Source organism: Nicotiana tabacum, chromosome 8 (assembly GCF_000715075.1).
Source record: "Nicotiana tabacum cultivar K326 chromosome 8, ASM71507v2, whole genome shotgun sequence".
In the NCBI taxonomy this organism is placed as follows: Eukaryota; Viridiplantae; Streptophyta; class Magnoliopsida; order Solanales; family Solanaceae; genus Nicotiana; species Nicotiana tabacum.
In genome coordinates, this window is record NC_134087.1 from 159,754,486 (window position 1) to 159,776,376 (window position 21,891).

At 37.2% G+C, this 21,891-nt stretch overlaps 1 protein-coding gene across 1 annotated transcript; it reads left to right on the forward strand.

The window, feature by feature from the left end:
- The first annotated feature begins 16,577 nt into the window (after window positions 1–16,577).
- LOC107767883 (uncharacterized) lies at window positions 16,578–19,907 on the forward strand. Its single transcript, XM_016586991.2, has 2 exons — window positions 16,578–18,582; window positions 19,139–19,907. The coding sequence occupies exons 1-2, from the start codon at window positions 16,849–16,851 to the stop codon at window positions 19,226–19,228; spliced, it is 1,824 nt and encodes a 607-aa protein (XP_016442477.1). The 5' UTR covers window positions 16,578–16,848; the 3' UTR covers window positions 19,229–19,907.
- Window positions 19,908–21,891: the final 1,984 nt, after the last annotated feature.

A 21,891-nucleotide genomic window follows, 5' to 3' on the forward strand; every position in this document is an offset into this window, starting at 1 on the left:
CTGATTGACAATTGCGCCAAACATGAGCTACAGTCATTCGTCGATTGCTTCACTGGTTATCATCAGATCTGGATAGATGAGGAAGATGCTGAGAAAACAGTTTTCATTATGCCGTGGGGAGTGTACTGTCACAAGATGATACCATTCGGACTGAAGAATACAGGAGCCACCTACATGAGGGCCATGACTACCATCTTCTATGATATGATACACAAGGAGATAGAGGTATATGTGGATGATATTATTATCAAATCCAAGAAGGACACTGACCACAAAGAAGATCTGAGGAAGTTCTTCAATAGACTGCCAACCTGAAACTAAACCCCGCAAAGTGCGCATTTGGGGTTCCTGCTGGGAAATTGCTTGGGTTTATTGTGAGCCGCCGAGGAATAGAACTAGATCCATCGAAAGTCAAAGCCATTCAAGAACTACCACCGCCAAGGAACAAGAAGGATGTGATGAGTTTCTTGGAAAGGCTTAATTACATCAGCCGATTCATAGCACAGTCTCAGTTATCTGTGAGCCAATCTTTAAGATGTTAAAGAAGGACGTCGCCGCCAAATGGACCGATGACTGCCAAAAGGCCTTCGACAAAATCAAGGAGTACCTGTCAACACCACCAGTCTTAGTCCCGCCCGAGCCAGGTAGACCCTTATTACGCTACCTTGCAGTGTTAGATAGAGCTTTCAGCTGCGTTTTGGGGCAGCACGATGAAATAGGGAGGAAGGAGCAAGCCATTTATTATCTAAGTAAGACGTTTACCCCGTACGAGGCCCGGTATTCTCTATTGGAACACACCTGTTATGCTTTGACTTGGGTAGCTCAAAAGCTGATACATTACTTATGCGCCTATACTACATATCTCATATCGAGAATGGATCCCTTGAAGTACATCTTTCAGAAGCCCATGCCCACCGGCAAGCTAGCCAAGTGGTAAATCCTGTTGAGTGAGTTCGACATTGTTTACATAACTCAGAAAGTAGCCAAGGGACAGGCACTAGCAGACCACCTTGCTGAAAACCCCGTGGATGGAGGATACGAATTCTTGAAAACGTATTTTCCTGATGAAGAGGTATCATTCATAGGAGAAGACATTGCGGAATCCTATGACGGTTGGGGAATGTTCTTCGATGGAGCGGCAAACTTCAAAGGAGTTGGCATAGGAGCAGTCCTAATATCAGAAACCGATCAGCATTATCCGGTGTCTGCCAAACTCAGGTTCTCCTGCACCAACAATATGGCCGAGTATGAAGCCTGCATCTTAGGACTCAAAATGGCCATTGACATGAACGTTCAAGAGCTGCTAGTGATTGGAGATTCAGACTTGCTTATACATCAGGTACGAGGAGAATGGATGACCAAGAACTCTAAAATACTCCCATATCTGCATCATATACAGGAATTGAGAAGGAGGTTCACGAAGATGAAATTCCAGCATATTCCTAGAATCTAGAATGAGTTCGCCGATGCATTAGCTACCTTATCATCTATGATACAACATCCCGACAAGGATTTCATTGGTCCTATTTCGGTGAAAATCCATAATCAGCCAGCTTACTGTGCCCATGTCGAAGAGGAAGCAGACGAAAAGCCTTGGTTTCATGATATCAAGGAATATTTTGCAAAAGGAGAGTACCCGGAGCTTGCTAATCTTACTCAGAAATGCACACTTCGGAGATTGTCCAACAACTTCTTTCACAATAGAGGAATCCTATATAGGAGGACTCCCAATTTAGGATTATTAAGATGTGTCGATGCAAAGGAAGTATCCAGGATACTAGAGGAAATTCATGCTGGGACCTGCGGTCCACGTATGAACGGTTTTGTCTTAGCAAAGAAGATACTCCGGGCTGGTTACTTTTGGATGACCATGGAAACAGACTGCATCCAGTATGTCCGAAAATGCCACTGTTGTCAGATACATGCAGACGTGACAAAGGTACCTCCAAGTGATCTTAACACAACAAGCTCACTGTGGCCGTTCACCGCTTGGGGAATGGACGTTATTGGACCAATCGAGCCTTCTGCTTCCAACGGACACAAGTTTATCCTGGTAGCCATCGACTATTTCACCAAATGGGTCGAAGCAGCATCTTACAAAGCAGTGACTAAGAAAGTCGTGGCAGACTTTGTCCACGACAGCATTGTTTGTTGATTCGGAATTCCAGAGTCAATCATTACTGATAATTGCTCCAATCTCAACAACGACTTGATTAAAGCTATGTGCGAAACTTTCAAGATCAAACACAAGAATTCCACAGCTTACAGACCTCAGATGAATGGAGTTGTAGAAGCCACCAACAAGAATATCAAGAAGATATTGAGGAAAATGATAAAGAATCACAGACAGTGGCATGAAAAGTTATCATTTGCTCTTCTGCGGTATCGCACCACAGTCCGCACATTAACCGGGCAACTCCCTATATGCTGGTTTATGGTATAGAGGCTGTCATTCGCGCTGAGGTAGAAATTCCTTCTCTAAGAATCATACAAGAAGTTGAGCTCGACGACACAGAGTGGGTAAAAAGTTATTATGAGCAACTAGCCCTTATAGACGGAAAGAGAATGAATGCAGTCTGCCATGGTCAACTCTACCAGAATAGAATGTCCAAAGCCTTCAACAAGAGAGTCAAGCCAAGACAGTTCACATCGGGGCAGCAGGTGTTGAAGAAAAATTTTCCGCATTAAGATGAAGCCAAAGGGAAGTTCTCCCCCAACTGGAAGGGTCCATACATGGTTCACCAGGTTTTGATAGGAGGAGCCCTCATACTTGTAGAAATGGACGGAGAAGTCTGGCCAAAATCGATCAATTCAGATGCAGCCATACGTTACTATGTGTAATCTTTATGCTTTCCTTATATGATGTAAATTGAACTATGCCTAACCTGATTCCCATTTAATAGGGGATACGTAGGCATCCCTATGGGTTTAGTCACAATTCAATAAAAATTTCATTTCCCCCGCAATTGGAAACTGGGGAAAAATTTTGAGGAGGACCCTCAAAATTTCGAGGTAATTTCAGTTGATCGTCGCACGAGTAACAGTCAGAAACGTCAACCCATCAAACTAAGGCAGAATTTTGAGGAGGACCCTCAAAATTCCGTAACAGGAGAGGTTGCAATGTCCTGAACTACGTCACAGTCGTCGGTTCACCTACAAGCTATTTTTAACTCTACATTTATGTCATAATTTTACAAAATCATGCATGTTTATTATTGAAACTGCTTTGTTTAGCAACGCTACCTCAATAATACAGACAATATCACCAGATCAAAGCCGAACAAGTCAAACAAAGCCAGCGGGGATATGAATTGACCTCCCCCTTACAAAACTCATGATTTTTCTTTGGACACAAGCACTAGGATTGTGAAATCATTAGACATACTGTACGCCCACGGGACAAACATTGTTCAAAATATGATTCTTAAAACCGTTTCACTTACAAACATTTGCTATCAGTACACACCAATGATGTTCCGTATGTCATAATGTTCCTAATAATCACAACGCCGCAATCTGCTATCAGCTAAGAAATCTCCACTGGCATTTGTTATCTTATTTCCTGCATAAGGCTATCATTCTGCCTTCCGAGACTAAACGTTGTCTCCATCTGCATTCGCATTGCATAAGGCTACTATTTTGCCTTCCAAATATGCATAAAGTTACCATTCTGCCTTCCGACACTAAACGCTGTCTCCATGGGCATTTGCATTGCATAAGGCTACCATTATGCCTTCCGAGGTTAAGCTCTACCTCCATCTGCATCTGCATTGCATAAGGCTACTATTCTGCCTTCCAATTTGCATAAGGCTACAATTCTGCCTTCCGAGGCTAAGCTCTGCCTCCAATTTTCTTTGAAACTAAGTGCTATCTCAAGCACTATTTATCTCGCTTCTCTTACGGGCTAAGCTCTGCCTTTCAATTCGCAAGACTGAGCTTTGTCTTGTCTGCATCATAATATTACATCTTTCATGGGCTGAAATATCGCCAACTCATCCAAAGACGTCATCGTTCGGAGGCACCATCTTCATAGCCCGAGAACACCATGTCATGGCCCGAGGATCTCTTTCAATCTTTTGCATATCATTATTCAAAGGCGTCATGGTTCGGAGGCACCATCCTCATAGCCCGAGAACATCATTCCATGGCCTGCGAATCCCTTATCATACGCTTCATGGCCTAGAACATCATGGTCTAAAGACATCATCCTCATCGTCCGAAGACAACATTCATGGTCCAATGGGAATTTGCATCATGTTTAAATTTATGCATAGTATACGCTTGTTTTGCTTCTATTTATAGGTAAGCCGGCGAGCAACGACTATCCCAGCCGTAGCGATCCCGCTCTAGTTCCCTTAGTCATATCAAACCTAACCATTCTCGTAAACCATTCACTCACCCAGCCCTAGATGTTGCATCCGTTCTTGAAATGACTTCATCGGTATACTCCGTCAATGGATCCGGAACTACATACGGCCTGATTCCTGTGAAACCAGGGATATGTAGGCACCTCAATAACCAGGGTGCGGCCTAAATCTTCCCAAACCGTTTTGCTCGGTCAAAATTGGCCATCATATCTTTATCCGACAACTCTTTCATCATTCTCGGGTAAAGAGGGGCAGCTGTTGATACCCAATTTTTTCCTATATATTTTAAATATGAAAATACCTTCAAAATATCACATATATATATATATGCATATATAAGCATGTCCAAGGTTTTTATTATTTTTTCCATAATTTTAAGATTTTAAATTGATTTATTTTTCTCCCCTTTTATCCATAAAATCCCCAATAATTATTTCTAAAATTATTGTTTTGATAATTCATCTATTGGATTTCTATATTTATGCCAAAATATAGCTAAGATAATTTTTATATATTTTTATAATTATATTTAGTATTTTTAAAGCTAAATTGCACATAATTGCAATATTAGCCTTTTTAAGATTTAATTATGTTCTATATGCATAAATTTGGACCCTGTATTTTTAAATTATTAATTATGTATTTTAAATCATTTTGGTACCTTAATTTATTTTTTAGAAATTACCTATTATTTTTTATAAATTAAATGGGGGAAAATTGGCTATTTAAATAACAACCAAATTTGGCTTTCAATTATAGCCAAAATTGGACCCCTTTCTAGCCCAATTTCACACCCTAATCACCCGGCCCATACCCTATTAACTCTTACCCAAACCCGGAACCCACCTATCCTTTTTAATCTCGATCGTTGATCTCCCAGATCAACGGTCCAAACGCACCCTTTCCTTTTTAATTTCACCCATCCCCTAACCCTAGTTTCATAATTGAGAGACAGTTGCCCTCAAACTCTCTCATCTCCAAATTCTCTCTCAACTCACCCTAACCCTAATCGCCGTCACCGGCGAGAACCTCCTTCCTATGGTGTTTTCGTGCCTTCTCCGACCACCTCTGGTCTCCTATACTCCATGGTTCTTCGACTTCATGAGTCCTTGAGAAGATCTCAAGGAAATCCAACCTGCTCCGATTTGAAACTCGTTTACTGGCCTGTCTTCGGCCATTTTTGTTTGTAAGAAAGGATTTCCTCTTGTTTTTTTAGTTTGAATCCATGAGTTTTTAACCGATTCTCTTTATCTCTACTATTTTTTGAAAACCCTAGTTCGCTACTGTTTGATTCTTCTCAGATCTTTATAGATCTGAGGTGATTCGAGTATTATTAAGTGTTTTCCTTTAAAATCTCCTGTTTTAACTAACTATTTCGATTTTAGTCATTCTTTTCTAAAACTAGGGTTTCTCGGAGTTCTTTTATGCGTGTTCTAACTGATTTTGTTATGATTAAACTTTTTCCCTTATTTGTTTTGACCGATTTTGTGCTCTTACTGCTTTTAACTTGACTCTGTTAAAAGCCCTATTTTTTAAGATTTTTTTTACTTTATTTCTATGAATGTTAGCATGAGTTTCCTTACTTTGCTTCTATGAGAGTTAGCATGCTTCGTTTCTGTGTGTTAGCCTGCTTACTTGAAGTCCTGTGATTACCCTGCTTCGAATATGTTTTCCTGAATCCCTAGCCTACTTATGTCGCTTTTGTGTGACTATGCTCACTTTGTTCGTTCATCTCTTGCTTCTTTCTGTGAATATGCTTCGAATATGTTTTCTTGCTACGTGTGTGGACCTCCTCTATTTATATGTTGAAAGTGTAGAGTCATGACTCCCTTTTGATCGATTCTGGTTTCCTTAATTGATGGTGATTGGAAAATTTCTTTCAAAACCCTAAAAGCTTTGCCCCGTCTGTTAAGCTGACTGATTTCCTTACCATATTTGCTATGATACTTATTTCTACTGAGTTGTGTCCTTAATCAAGGCTTTATGAATTTGGTCCTAATCAACTACTCTATGCTACTGAATCTCGACTCCTACCTTTCCACTTAATTTGATTAGTTGTTTGCCTTAATTAATTTTCCTTTGCCTTGTCTGCATTGTTATTTAATTCTTACTGATTGTTTCCTTAGTTTAAAAACTTTCTGAACCTAGCCTTAATTACCTGCTCTATACTGGTACTATTTTTGAAATCTTTCCTTATTTGTTATACTCCAGCCGTATATGATTTCTTTCCTTACTTGCCACCTGCTCTTTACCGTTTACACTGACTCCCTTAATTAAAGGGAGATTCGAACCAATTTTTATACTGAGTTCTATAATTACTGAAGAATTGATTCTTGCCTTATTTTTAACCAGTTTTCAAACTACTATATAAATGTCTCTCTTCTACAGTCTTAACACACGAACACAGTTCAGAATACATACATACGTTCAAACTCTCTTGTTTCTTTACTACTTGTGCTAACTGTTGGCCTAGCTGGCTGAAAGCCAAGGCTAGATAGTGGAGTTGCACCTATTTTTACATTCTGCATTCTTCTTCATTAACTGGTATGTCTCTAGTTTAAATTTGAAACTCAACTTTATGTATTCTATGCCTATACATCCATGCTTGTTCATGTACTAGTTATTCAATTTGTTTCTATATTCGTTGTTATTAAGCTTGTTTAAATTCTGCCTTATGTGTAATCATCATATCAGACTTTACTTAGTTCTTTAATACTTGTCCAGCATGTTCACTTAGTTCCCTTATCCCTCCCTTAACTGGTATGACCATGTAGTTACTTAGTCTTCTAGTGCATTCTATTGGCCCTAATGGTATGCCAAATTTTGTTCAACAAAACTCTTGTCTTCAACATGATCCTGCTGCATTCTTCCCTATGTTTTAAATGTTTGTTACCATGACTGAGTTGTTCAGTAGACTCATAGTTGTTCTGTATATTTGTTGTGTCAAATATTTCCCTATTTATGTGGTTTCAAACCTATATGTTCCCAATCCTTTCTCCCCTGTTTGTAAGTCTGCTTGTCAAGTAAATCTGGGTATTCTATGGTTAATTAGGTTGTTTGCTGAGTATGTTTTTCTTAAAGAATGATTTTAAAACTGATAACTCCTAGTATCTTTAAAATCTGTTTCTGAACCTTTTCACTTCTAAACTGCTTTACTAAGTCTTTCATCACTATGACAAGCACTCTCACCTTACTCTTAGACCACTAAGTTCTGCCCCTTTTGTGTGAGCCTTGCCTTGGGACCCTTGAGCTCCCTCTGAACTTGGACACATGAAAGTTGGTCTTTCCATACTCCACTTACTCTGTCTTGGATATAAAATCTGGGTGTGAGCACTGCTCGGGATCCCTTGAGGTCTTTAGAGAACTCTGACACACCCAGATATGAGGAAAAGCTATGAATAATCTTGGCACTTGAGGTGATTTATTACATTAACTCAGAGAGGAAGTTTTAATCAGGTGTTGGAAATCTGGGCATGTTTTAAGACTCTCTATAGTGTAACTTCTGCCTTTCTTTTCTACTTATGTAATTCATTTCAGTATTGGTCTGTAACAATCTATTGTAAACAAGTATTGGGGCTGGCTAGTGAAAAGAGGAGGGTAGTTATGTATGCTATCAGTATCAATGGGCGAAACCATGTCTTAGGTTTACATTTCCTATATGTGCATTATCAACCCATTCAAAGCATGTCATGCATTAGATACCATATTCTTAGGTTTACTGTTTCAGCATCTCATTTGACATCACTTTTTCACTTAGAAATTCTGCTTTAGGCTAAATAACAACATTAACATAAAATGTTGCTCCTGCACTTAAAAACCATGCTCTAGGAATTCTGCATATTCTGCAATCATTATGCATTTTTCATATGTGCACGTTAGATACCCTGTTTTAGGAACTTGCTCAGTCACACCTAGTTAAACCAATAAGGCATGAAAAAGGACATAAAACAGTCTCATGTTTGATTATCTTGTTTGGGTAAAACTGGTCACAATCCCTGCATGTTTTTTTGCAACATTTAGAACAACATGTTTTAGGTAAAAACAACTTCCAAACTGTTTCAATAATTCTGGTAACTTCTACATATTATTTTACGCCTACGCAAGCCTTAGGTAATAAACTTAAATAAAAATCAGAACCGCCTTTGTGATTAATGTTTTACTATCAGCATGTTAAAATCAGTAGGCAAGCGTGATTAGGACTTCCTATTTGAGTTATGTTATAAATATGACTCTACTATTATCAGTTAGATACCATGCTTAGGATCTGAACTCAGACCTTAATTGTGTGTGAGTCATGCTGTTTATGTGTACTGTGTGTGGAGGTATATCTGAGCCTTTCATTTGTTTTCCATGCTCCCCTTAATTGAAGTCCTACTTGTTTATTGTATGTCGCCTTAATATTTTGCCTTTAAACTTAAGGGCCTGCCTAGAAACCCCCCCCTCCCTGTAGGATAAGAGTCCTAAATTTCTCCGGGACTGATAGGAAGGGACGGGTAACAACATGCAATAAGGGTCGAGACCAACCCTCGCTTTAATTACCTTCACGGGGCAGAAAAGGGTAGATATGGACATGATGACCAGTACGTTAATACCACGTGTAGCCCCTCTTTGAGGAGTGTCATACATGGTATTGCATTGATGTGCTCCATATTATAAACAAACCTATGACACCCCTCCTTACATTCCCAAATATGCTTAGATTGTAATTCTTTTCAAAATCTTGCTTTTTCATTAATTGCTTCTCAAATACTTATGTATTTAAACTTAAATCCCCTACTATTTGTGCCATTCTTGTTTATTTGCTAATTGTACAAATTCACACAAAACTGTTTGGCCGGGAACCACACTAGTGGATTTTGAGGGTGCCTAATACCTTTCCCTTAGGATAATTTCAAGCCCTTACCTTGTCTCTGGTTACCAAACGTAGTTATAAATGAACTCTCTAGGTGTCCTAACGTACCTTAAATCGTTAGGTGGCGACTTTCCAAAAATGCAAACCCCCTTTCCAAAAGGAAAGAGTTGTCACAACCAAAATGTCATAAACTCTATTTCGCGAGGAAAAAGGGGCGCGACAGTCATTGTTTGCTTATATGTGGATGATATGCTGATAATAAATAATGACATTGCCAACATAAATGCGACTAAGCGTATGCTAACTAGCAAGTTTGATATGAAGGGAGTTGCCATAAGATCCATAAGACTCCTCAAGGTCTGGTATTGACGCAATCTCATTACACTAAAACAGTACTTGAAAAATTCAAGTACTTAGATTTTAAAGTTATAAAGACTTCAATTGACGTGAATCTTTCCCTTGCGAAGAACAAAGGCCAAAGCATATCACAATTGGATTATGCTCGTGTGCTGGGATATTTAATGCATATCATGAATTATATTCGACTAGATATAGTTTGTGCTATAAGTAATTGAGTCGATTCACGAGTAATCCATGTCAATCTCATTAGATTGGGATGAAATGAGTTTTGGGATATTTAAAACATACCCAAGACTTTACTTTGCACTACAGTAATTATCCTGCGGTGATTGAGGGATACTGTGATGCAAATTGGATCACCGGTTCAATTGATTCTAAGTCCACAAGTGGATATGTATTCACTATTAGTGGAGGAGCGGTATCTTGGAAGTTATCCAAACAAACGTGTATTGCCCGCTCGACAATGGAGGCTGAATTTATAGCCTTAGATAAAGCCGGTGAAGAAGCTGAATGGCTCCGGAATTTCTTGGAAGATATTCCATTTTGGCCCAAACCGTTTACACCAATATGCATACATTGCGATAGTCAAGCGACAATTGGAAGGGCTGGGAGCGTTATGTATAACGGTAAATCTCGTCATATACGACAAAGACATAAAACCATTAGGGAGCTACTCTCTAGGGGGTCGTCACAACTGACTACGTAAAGTCAAGCGATAATGTGTCGAATCCACTTACAAAAGGCCTAACTAGAGAGGTAGTTGGATGATCATCGATGGGAATGAGACTATGGCCGAGGAAAAGTTATTGTGGTGGTAACTCTACCTAGAAGACTGGAGATCCCAAGATCCAGGTTCGAAGAGATCAAACAAAGTCATTAATGACGGTTCAACATTGTCAACTAAAAAGTTTTGGTCCATTCTCGTGATGAGACAATGTTCAGTACCAAGGATAAAACAATAAGGATTTTTAATGGTTTTTAAATTTGATACGGGGTATATCAAAGAGTGTATCTACGGGATGGTACGTTTAGGAATCACCTATGTAAGTGCGAAGTGTTAGCCGCTTCAAGTAAAATTTTGCAAGGCCAATTCTCTACGCACTTATGAAACCAGGCAGTGTTCATGGCTGAAACGAACACAACAATAAGAACCAAAGACAGTTAACGTTGGTTGTGTGACTTATAGTTATCTAGGTATGCACCAAAGTTCGACGGTTCAAAGATATCAAATCTACCAATTGATCGAGTATATCTGACATAAGTTCACTATGAGAAGTTCAAAGGAAAAACTACTTATCCAAATGCGATTAATCCTTGCTTGTAAATCATACAGTTTTTCATCCATATTTCCGTGATATAGCCATTTCCCATTCATGTGGGGGATTGTTGGGTTTTAAGCTTCTCAGAGCTTAAAATATAGTGAATTGGAAATGGAGGAAAAATGATTTTTTTTGAATTTCCCTCCTTGACAAAGAGACATTGTCCCATATTAGAGGAGGAAAAAACTTTTGATGGGTATATATAGAATTGCACTTCTTCTAGCTCTTAAAGAGTTGAGAAGAAGGCAAGCCTCACATCGTCGTCGTCGCTCGACTCGGTTTCTGCTTCGGCTTCGGATTTGGTCAAATGATGCGATTGATTGATTAATTTTTTGGACCAAATTTATTTGTTAATATTAACACAATATTAATTAATCCAAGTTAGACCATTTCTATAACGGTAATTGAATTTTCCTCTGTTTTAATTTTTTCGCTATAATTAATTTGGTGGTTTGCAAAAATGGCCGTTTTATAAAATAACCATTTTGAGTTGCAACCTTACATGAAGAGTTGTAACTCTTCAGTATAACCCAATGTTTTTTGGCTATAAATACATGAACTCTCCCTCAGATTTTCCTTACGAAAATTCTGATTTCTCCTTCTTCTTTTTGCATTATTTTGACAGAAAAGAAAGCAGTAAAGTGTGATTTACTACTGTTCTTTGCGTTTGTTGTAACTGGAGTTTGAAGTATCGCTATACCAGTGAGGGTAATCCGTTCTATCCTGGGAGGAAATAATCCACAACCTCGGATACTAGGAGGAGATTAAGTTCCTTAAGGAAAATTCAGTGAACTCGGAATAATTTTGTTCTTCTGCATTTCTGCTTTTATAGCATTTTTTATTTTTGAATATATTTTCGAATATAGATTAATAACAGAAATTACAGCCTAATAACTATAATTTCATCCTACATCACTTATATTACAAGTCATCAAGACTATATATGTGAGCGGCGGCAAAACTAAAACGTTGCTTTAGGTCTCAAAAATTACTCCTATTATATCTATAATATGTTATTTATTTGTATATTACTCCATTCCTGCCGTGATGCATTTTGACTGGCACTAAGTTTTAGAAACGAAAAAAGACATTGAAACTTATGGTTTAAAATAAAATATGGAACCATAGCGTTTTTTATAGAAGTAGTCGCATATTAATTCTAATAAGAGATAATTTATATAAGGCTTAATTGTGTATAGTTCAAATAGACAAACAAAACCTTATTAAAGCATAAAGACTCCCAAATCGAAAAGAAGTTCAAAATGGTCGTTTTTTTTTACTAAATCTAAGTACAAGATGTAAAATTGAACGAAACTTCTGTAATGTGAATTAATATGTCAAAATTTTATTAACTAAAAAAGATCTTTCTAACCTAAAAAGAGAAATTTAATACTCCAAAATATGAATGGAAAAATTTCACATTAAAACAATTGATCTCTATACTTTTCAATTTTATAGTCCATATTTCAATTTACAACCAACTAGCCCAAAAATAATAGGCTAAGATTCAACATCCAACTCAAATAGGTTTTTAAAATTACTATTTAATTTTTAAAAAAGATTCCTCAAGCTTTTAAATTAATTTTCGAATCAGTAACTATGAATCAAATATTAATTCAACAAACCAAATTCATTTGGGTGGTGAAAATTAGATTTTTAACAAGCTTAAATATGTGGGTTTAAATTCCAAATTTGATTTTGTGAGAAATATAGAGTGGATGTTATTTAGACTTGTTAGAAATAGTATAAGGAGGTGTATAAAAGTATATGATGGTGTATAAGGTGTGTTTCTACACTCATATACACTATTATATAAGATTATATATAATTATACAAAAAACTGAGTTCGTCTTCTTCCTTGTGTCTTTTCTGAAATTTAACTCAAATCTTGCTCAAATCTACTCCAAATCACTTCAAATTTAAATTTTGAACTTCTTTTGATATTTTCAATCAATTGGAACAACACCCAATCCAAACAACTAACAAATTCAAAAAAATTCATTTTCAAAAGCAAAGCTTTGAATGGTCTTCAATGATGGACTTCTACTCTTCAATTTTTTTATATTGCAAGCAGGTGACACAAGAGGAGAAGCAGAAAATACACAGCTCCTTGAAGCATATGTAGAAGATGTGAGAAGAAGAGAGAGTGAAATTAATGGTTGTGAGAATAAAGAATTAACTCCATAACTTTTAGAAGCAATGGTCGTAAGAACATAAATTTTGAATTTGCAAGTGCTTTCAAAATATGTACAATGTAGGCTAGGTAGGGTAAAACTTAAAAACATGAACCATTTTTTGTTATGGCGTGAAGTCATATGTATTTTCTTTTAATTCTTTCCATATGAATGGAGTGGAACATGAACAAAACTTTCCTAGTATAAATTGAATGTACTTGAAATTCTAGACCGAAAGGAATTCAAAAATGAAAGTTCTAAATAGTAAAAAATAATTAAATGAATATGCATAAATAGTGGGAATTAATTAAAATTACAATTTCTAAATAGTAGGAAATTAATTAAATTTCTATTCCTAAATATTAGGAAAATTGTTAAATGTTATTCCCAAATATTAGGAAAAAAGTTGAATGATTATTTTGTTCATTGTGAACTCTAAAGAAGGTAAAAAAGACGAACAACATTTCGCTAATGACTTTTGTGCTGTTAATTTTGTGCTATTAATGTAGTAGTGTGTGTATATATATATATAGAGGCGGACCCAGGATTTGAGCATAGCGGGGGCACTGCTATCTTTAACATAGATATATAAGCTAGTAGCGACAAAATTTAGCATGCTAACTCCTTGAAAACTTAATAATTATGAGTCATTGATCAAAAAGATCTTTTAAAATACGGAAAAGGGCGAGTAAAAGATCTTTTAATGATAATGAACTGCAACCTTAAAAAAACATCAGATCGAAACTGTAATTTCCAATAAGTAAAGTATCAGATTTAGCAAGTAAATAAGGATCAAACACATAATATACTAATCTTCCAATTTTTCAAATAAATTAATACAAATCATGAACTAAAAGACTAAATCAAAATCAGATGAACCTAGCAAACAGATAGTTAAAGAAGTAAACAATCCAATTAAACAATTAAGTCAAAAACTTTACATAAAATAAACAAACCCCATTCAAGAGAATTAAGAGCAATAGCAGCCCAGTGAAATTACGATGTATACAGGGCTCTAAAATCGGACCGTTAGTGGAGGAAGATTAGCCCATTGAGAGTGAAAATTTCAAAAACGACGTGGTATTATGCGTCCATCGTTTCCTCCACCTCTTTTCTGCCAGTTACCTGTCCGGGAAACGACCACCACACCGGAAAAGCCATTGATCCTCCATTATTTTCGGTCAATAACCGACCCTGTCTAGCCCCACTCTCTCCTCTACTCCCCTTCACAGCCCCCAAAACTTACAAGATGAAGGAAATGACTATCACTATTTATCGGAGAAATCTCAAGAGCATAAGTGTTCAACGCGACCCGAATTCTTTAATGTGGTACTTTGGTCGTGGGTTTTAACTTTTAAGTGGATATGAGTTTTTTAAGTTGTGGGTCAGGTCTTGTGCTTAAAGGATGCCACGTGTCATGTCAGTTAAAATAAGGGTAAATGTAAAACTTTGTTGGATGGCAGGGGTATATATGAACGAAAAGTATAACGGGGATGAGATTGAACAATAAACAAAAGTAGAGGGATATATTTGGCCCTTTTCTGTTTAAATTAACCAAACGTTTCTGAAAACCCCATTGGCAATTATTTTCTCCTCTTTTGTCCCAAATAGAGTTCTTTCCTCTTCTTCTTCCTTCCTTGATTTTCCATCGGCTTTCTGAGTTCAATTTTTGTATATTTCAGTTCTTCTAATGTTTTGATACTAATTCTTTTAATTCTTTGTCTTAGTTCTTTTAATTCTTTGATTTAAGTTAATTTTCTGATTTCAATTCTTTCAATTTTCTTTTTTAGTTCTAATATTAATGTTGCTTGATTGTGACAGTTGTTGTGTTGGTTAAATTGTGTTTAATGTATGGTTGGTTCTATTATGTTGATGGAAAATCAAGGAAGGAATAAAGATGAGGAAAATAAGAATCTTGAAACAAGAGATAGTGGGTCGGAATACCGAAGCTTTTGTTTATGTCACCGGGCGAAAGCAAAATGACTGTCAAGTTCATCTGCTCATTGTTGCAGCCAAGAAACGATGTTTCTATTGTGTATATGAAAAATTCCATGGATTACTGCAAAAGGAGAAAGTAAAAACTGCTTACTTATGTTTCACAATTACACTAGCTTTTATAAATCCACACTGGAGGAAAGATTATTGTAGATTTTAAAAGAGGGGTATTTTTAAGCCTAAAAATAACATTAAGGGCAAATTTGAATGAATCGGTGGGAGGAAGGAAATTTTTAGTCATTTCTAATACGTTGAGGGAGTTTTTGTTCCGTTTAAATTATCAAAATCTTACTCAAATAAAATCAAGATTAAATATTCATTAAGTAGTTCAAGTAGAGTCTCAATCGTCATCGCTAAATTTACGGAGGTATGCTACTTTGCCAAAGTGATTTTTGAAGGCAGAAGCATTTTGGAGATTGCTCTTTTTGGGGGAAAATTTTGTTGAATTACTTATTTCAATACAAGTCAAAAAAATGATGCTTATAAACTTAGCTATCAGGATAAAGAATTTAATTGGCTTCTTTGCTAATGGAATATTTTATTCCCCTCTCAATTTCCTTTAATCTTTTATGTCTCTCTATTACTTTTTCCAACGTCTTGAATGACATTTCTCAAAAAAAAATTTGACTATTTTATATAGAAGCTCTAAAGAATTAATCATGGAGAGAAGCATGATTTGAGGCTTTTGAGAGAGAGATTTAAAGGGAAAAGCTAAACTAAGTTCACTATGTTTACTAATGCTAAAATATTTTTGAACACAGAAAAGATAAAAAAGAGAAAACCAAATTGAGCACTAAATGCAGAATACTAAATTACCTTGAATTCAAAGAGGAAAACAATAAAATGAAAATTAGCAGCATTGCTGCTGGCGCAAGGCCTTGAACTCTAGTCATCTTGAGAGGGAGGAACAAATGTTGCATGTTAAACCAACCCAGCTATCCAGCTTTTGTGTTTGAGGGGGCACATTAAAATTATTTAGCGGGTCCTTGATGTATATACAAATATATATACACGATTTTGCCGAAGCTAGCGGGTTCCGGTGACCCCAGTAGTGACCATGTAGGTCCGCCTCTATATATATATATATATATATATATATATATGTATGTATGTATGTATAGATAGATGGATAGATATAAATATAGATTAAATAAAAAGTGCAATTTTAGTTCGTAAGCCTAACTTAAAATTATCAGGTTTAGGTTTTCGGTCTTGTCTTTTTTTTTCTTTTTCCTTTTTCAATCAACAGAAAAATCTATTTTCATTTACCTGAGAAAAAAGAGATGGAATGTGAATTGACAAAAAAAAAAAAAGTCTCAGAATTTAGAGTAGAAATAGTAATAACGCTAGGATGCAATTTTTTTAGAATTTTAAAACTTCTGGTCAGTCATAGAATTAGGCATAACATAAGGAGAACCAAGGGTAACTTGTCATTGCACCATAAGGATCATCATATTATGCTCACAAGTTAGAACTAAGAGAGGTCCTAAATAACTGAGACCTGATTTCAAATTGGATACTATGGAGATCGTTTATGGTCAATCAAAAATGTCAGTTCCAAGATTTGAGGAAGCACAAGTCCTGAGTCCTGACTCTGCAATTTGTGTCAGTTTATTTCTGAGACACCTCCTCTTGCCAAATTCTCTTCAAAAGCTTCTTGAGAATTTTAACACCTAAAGGGACTGGCCTGCGTTCGAAATCTTGATTTTTCCTTTAATTATAGTGTTCGAGTCAGTTTGTGCGTATCTCAATTATTTTGTTTGGCTTCTGTATTAGCCTCAATGAGGAAGCCGAAGCCACCACCTGATCACCAACAACCTCCACAACCACCCCCAAGAAACGGCGCAATGCACCACCACCCAAATCACAATACCTTGTCAGCTAATCCTGAGGTGCGCCAGGCGCTCTATATTGCCATGGCACATGCTAGCATTGCCCTCACACTATTCATTCTTTATGCTGTTGGTAAATTGCTTCAAGATTATATGAGACCTCTCTTATGGGCTGTCCTCTGTTCAATTCCTTTGAGGGGAATTCAGCAAGCCCTTGTTGCATTCTGGTCCGAACCTCTAAAACTAGGCCTTACAGAGACCATATTAGCCGTCCCCGTGGCTGTATTCAGGGTCTTTGTTGGAACCATTGTTGAGATTAAAGATATGACATTCAGTGTTGTTCATAGGAGACGGAAACAGAACGATTTAAGGCGTCATAGAAGTGGATTTTTTATATTGTTGAGGTGGCTCGTGTCGTTTTGGGTGTTTGTTATAACCTATGAGCAAATTGGTGGTATTGGAGCAGTAGCTCTTCTTGCATTGGGATTTATGTTCACAGATAACAGTGTGGACTCCACTATTAATGCTGTGACATCTCTTAGGAGTCATAGCTTTCGGAGACTCCCTATTACTGCTTTCTTTACTAGAGGAATATTCAAAAGATTGAAGACTATTGTAGCTATTGGATTGATTGTTGGATTGGTTGTAGGATCGTTGGCCAGTATGATTTTCTTCTCTTACAAAGTTGGAGTGGAGGGGAAAGATGCAGTTTTTGCATTGAAATCACATGTAGAAGAGAGTAACTATGCTGAGAAAATTGGCATCAGGATATGGATGGACGAACACGACGTCCCAGAGATGGTCGATAAGTACAGTACTCAGTTGTGTCAAACAGTATTTGATCAAATAGATAGCTATGCTATGCAATATAATATGACTGAGTTTGTTTCTGGTATCAAACAGTTTGTAATAACCCCAGCGAATAACTCTTTTGAACGTTCCACAGCTTTGGCATCGCGCTCCCCAATGTTGAGCCTAAAAAGGAGGATTAAGGATCTTGAATGGGGGCAAATATACACAGAAGTGGATGCAATTTTCAGGGAACTGCTGATCACCAGAGTAGACTTGGTTGAGAAGGCGAAAGGATTTGCTCGACGTGTACTTGTTAGCAGCAAATCTGTTTTAGGTGGCAGTGTGAAGGTCATGTTCTTGATTGGGAATTCCATAGTTTCAGGAGCTGCAGGGCTTGTCAATTTTATATCTCAGTTGATTTTGTTTTTCTGGGTACTTTATTATCTTATCACAACGGAGTCTGGTGGAGTAACAGAACAAGTGATATGTATGCTTCCCATTTCGCGTTTTGCAAGAACCCGTTTTGTTGAGGTTCTTGATAAAGCTATTTCTGGGGTTCTTTTAGCAACTGCTGAGATTGCATTCTTTCAAGGATGCCTGACTTGGCTCTTGTTCAGATTATCTTCCATACATTTTTTGTACATGTCAACTGTCCTTGCGTTCGTTAGTCCTTTGTTTCCTATTTTCCCCTCATTGGTTTCGACTATTCCAGCAGCGTTGCAGTTGGTGCTTGAAGGTCGATATATGCTGGCCATTAGCTTATCTATTATTCATCTGGTGCTTATGGATTTTGGTACATCTGAAATCCAAGAGGATTTCCCTGGCTATAGTGCATATCTCACTGGTCTCAGCATTATTGGTGGAATGACATTGTTCCCTTCAGCAGTTGAGGTAATTATATTAAAAACTTGTTTCTATATGCATAACTAGAATCATGATGGCCTTGGAGCACGAATCTCCTCGAGTTACCTGAGATGAAGTAGTCTTAACTTCAACACATAAGTCATGCTTTTGAATTTTGATGAAAAGCAAGTAATGTAATAGTTAAATTAAAGTATCAAACCTTTACTTCTCTTGAAATGCCCAATTGCTCAAACGAAATGTAATTGGAGGGGGTTGATAAGAAAATTTACAAAATTTATAGCCTCCAATGGGACAGAAAATACAAAGAAGAATTATAAAGGAAGCAAAAGAAAGATAGAAAATTTGAATTGCATAGAGTAGATGTGCATAGTTTCTGCTGTTTCGCCAAACCAGAGAGGGTAACTGGAAACCTAAAGAAAGATGAGTTTCCCAAGTAAAATTAGAAAGTGCATTTCCTTAATATTCACCTTGAATATCGTTTCTCTTTGCTGTTGCATAGTCTTTTGTCACAAGTTATAGTTTATGCTTTTGCTTTTAAAAGTGGTATTATGTTTGATATTTATTCTTGATGTATGTTATTCAGGGAGCTATAATGGGGCCACTAATAACTACGGTCCTGATTGCAATCAAGGATTTGCATGTTGAGTTTGTTTTGGAAGGGCAAACGGAATAAGTATATATCACAAATCCAAGTTTCCAATGCCCGGTGAAATGAAAAGCGCACTAATTGAAATTGGTTGCTTCTATCGCACTTCCTGTGCAATAGTCCACCAGTAGTGGAAGATCAGAAGCCGTGAGAAGTGATGCAACTTGTTTGATGAGGAACCGTTGTATGCACTGAACATCTTCTTGATTGAAGTTTTGTTCTGCGCCCTGCTTGTTTTGGACTCTCATCATCAATGTTCTGACCAAATTGATTCGAGGAACTAACTTCTTTCTCCAGATTTGTTAATTTGTGTTCATAAGTTGCCAGTTCTTTGGCTATTTGGTAGTTAGTTTAAAGTAGGTTGTACATTTATGTTGGGAATAAACCCCGTAAAAATAGTATTCACGGTATTAGTGATAAATACAGAACACTAAGTTATGGTTAAATCAACAAGAATAGAAATGCAGCAATAATGACACCAAGATTTTACGTGGAAACCCTTCTGAATAAGGGAAAAACCACGGCCAAGAAGAGCAACTGATATCACTATAGCGAGGAATTTTACACTGTGTAGTAACGAGTACGAATACTCCTAAGACCACTACACTCTCAAAAGAAATAAACACTTTTTTACTTTTTCCACCTCACTACGATATCTCTCACACTCTATTTTTCTTCACAAATTATTTTCTTATAGTTTATGGAATACCTTGCTCTCTCTCTTTTCTCTCTTTGTTGGTGTGTAGAAATGAGAGTTAAAGCTCTCCTTTTATAGCCAAAACCTCACTCTCTAAAGCCTACAATATTTGACAATTTGCACACCATTTTCACAATTTCAACAAGATTGGCTACCAAACTAAACCAAGTCAATAAAATTGGCTACCAAATTATACTAATTCAACAAGGTTGGCTACCAAACAAAACCAAGTCAACAAAATTGGCTACCAAATCATTTGAATGAGATGGACACCATATCAATCTCCCCCTCAAGTCTCATTCATCTAGAGGAGGTAGCACTATCTTCTAGTTTGAGTGCATGCCGACAAGTTCTTTGCATAGCTCGAACTTGTCTCTTGGTACCATCTTGGTCAACATATCTGCAGGATTTTCACTCGTGTGAATCTTTTTGACTTGAAGTGATTCGTTCTCCACTTGCTCACGAATCCAATGATATTTGACGTCAATGTGTTTTGTTCTCGCATGGTACATGGAGTTTTTGCTCAGGTCTATTGCTCTCTGATTATCGCAATAGACAACATACTCCATTTGTCGCAATCCAAGTTCTTGAAGAAATCTCTTGAGCCATATCATCTCTTTGCCAGCTTCAGTAACCGCAATATACTCCGCTTTAGTTGTAGATAGTGCGTCACACTTCTGCAACTTCGACTGCCATGATATAGCTCCCCCTGAAAAAGTAAACAAATATCCAGTAGTGGATTTTCTGTTATCAAGGTCACCTGCCATATCAGAATCTGTATAGCCTTTCAAAATTGGATTTGATCCTCCAAAACATAAGCATTCATGTGAGCTTCCTCTTAGATACCTGAATATCCACTTTACAGCTTCCCAATGCTCTTTTCCTGGATTTTCGAGAAATCTGCTAACAACACCGACTGCATGAGCAATATCTGGTCGAGTGCATACCATTGCATACATCAAACTTCCGACGGCAGAGGAATAATGGATCTTGGCCATTCTCTCTTTTTCCTCCGTTGTTGTTGGACACATCTTCTTGCTCAACTTCAGATGACCAGGAAGGGGTGTGTGAACCAACTTAGCACTTTTCATATTGAAGCGCTCCAGTACACGTTCTATGTACTTCTCCTGTGACAAGTAAAGCTTCCTTTCGTTTCTCGAACGAGTAATTCTCATGCCCAAAATTTGATTAGCATGACCTAAGTCTTTCATTGCAAAAGACTTATTCAACTGTTTCTTCAACTCGTCAATCTTAGAAGCATTCCTGCCCACAATCAACATATCATCCATATATAGCAAGAGGATGATAAAATCGTCATCAGAAAATCTTTGTACAAACACACAGTGATCTGAAGAAGTCTTCTTGTAGCCTTGCTCCCCCATAACAGACTCAAACTTCTTGTACCACTGTCTGGGAGCTTGCTTCAATCCATATAGACTCTTCTTAAGTTTGCATACAAGATTTTCTTTACCTTTTACCTTGAAGCCTTCAGGTTGTTCCATATAAGTCTCCTTTTCTAAGTCACCATGAAGAAAAGCAATCTTCACATCCATCTGCTCAATCTCCAAATCAAGATTGGCAGTCAAACCAAGAACTGTCCGAATGGAGGATATTTTCACGAAAGGAGAAAACATTTCGTCAAAGTCAATACCTTTCCTTTGACCAAATCCCTTGACAACCAATCTAGCTTTGTATCTGGGCTTCAAACTATGTTCTCCAGCTTTAACTTTGAACACCCACTTGTTCTTCAAAGCTCTCATGCCCTTAGACAATTTCACCAACTCATAAGTATGGTTCTCATGCAGAGATTTCATCTCATCTTGCATGGCTTCAATCCATTGATCCTTGTGCTCATCTTCTATGGCCTCCGCATAACATTCAGGTTCTCCCCCATCAGTGAGTAATACATACTCATTGGGTGAATAATAGGAGGAAGGAGTACGAGGTCTAGAGGACCTCCTGAGTGGAATATCTAACTCGTCCACAGCTTCGT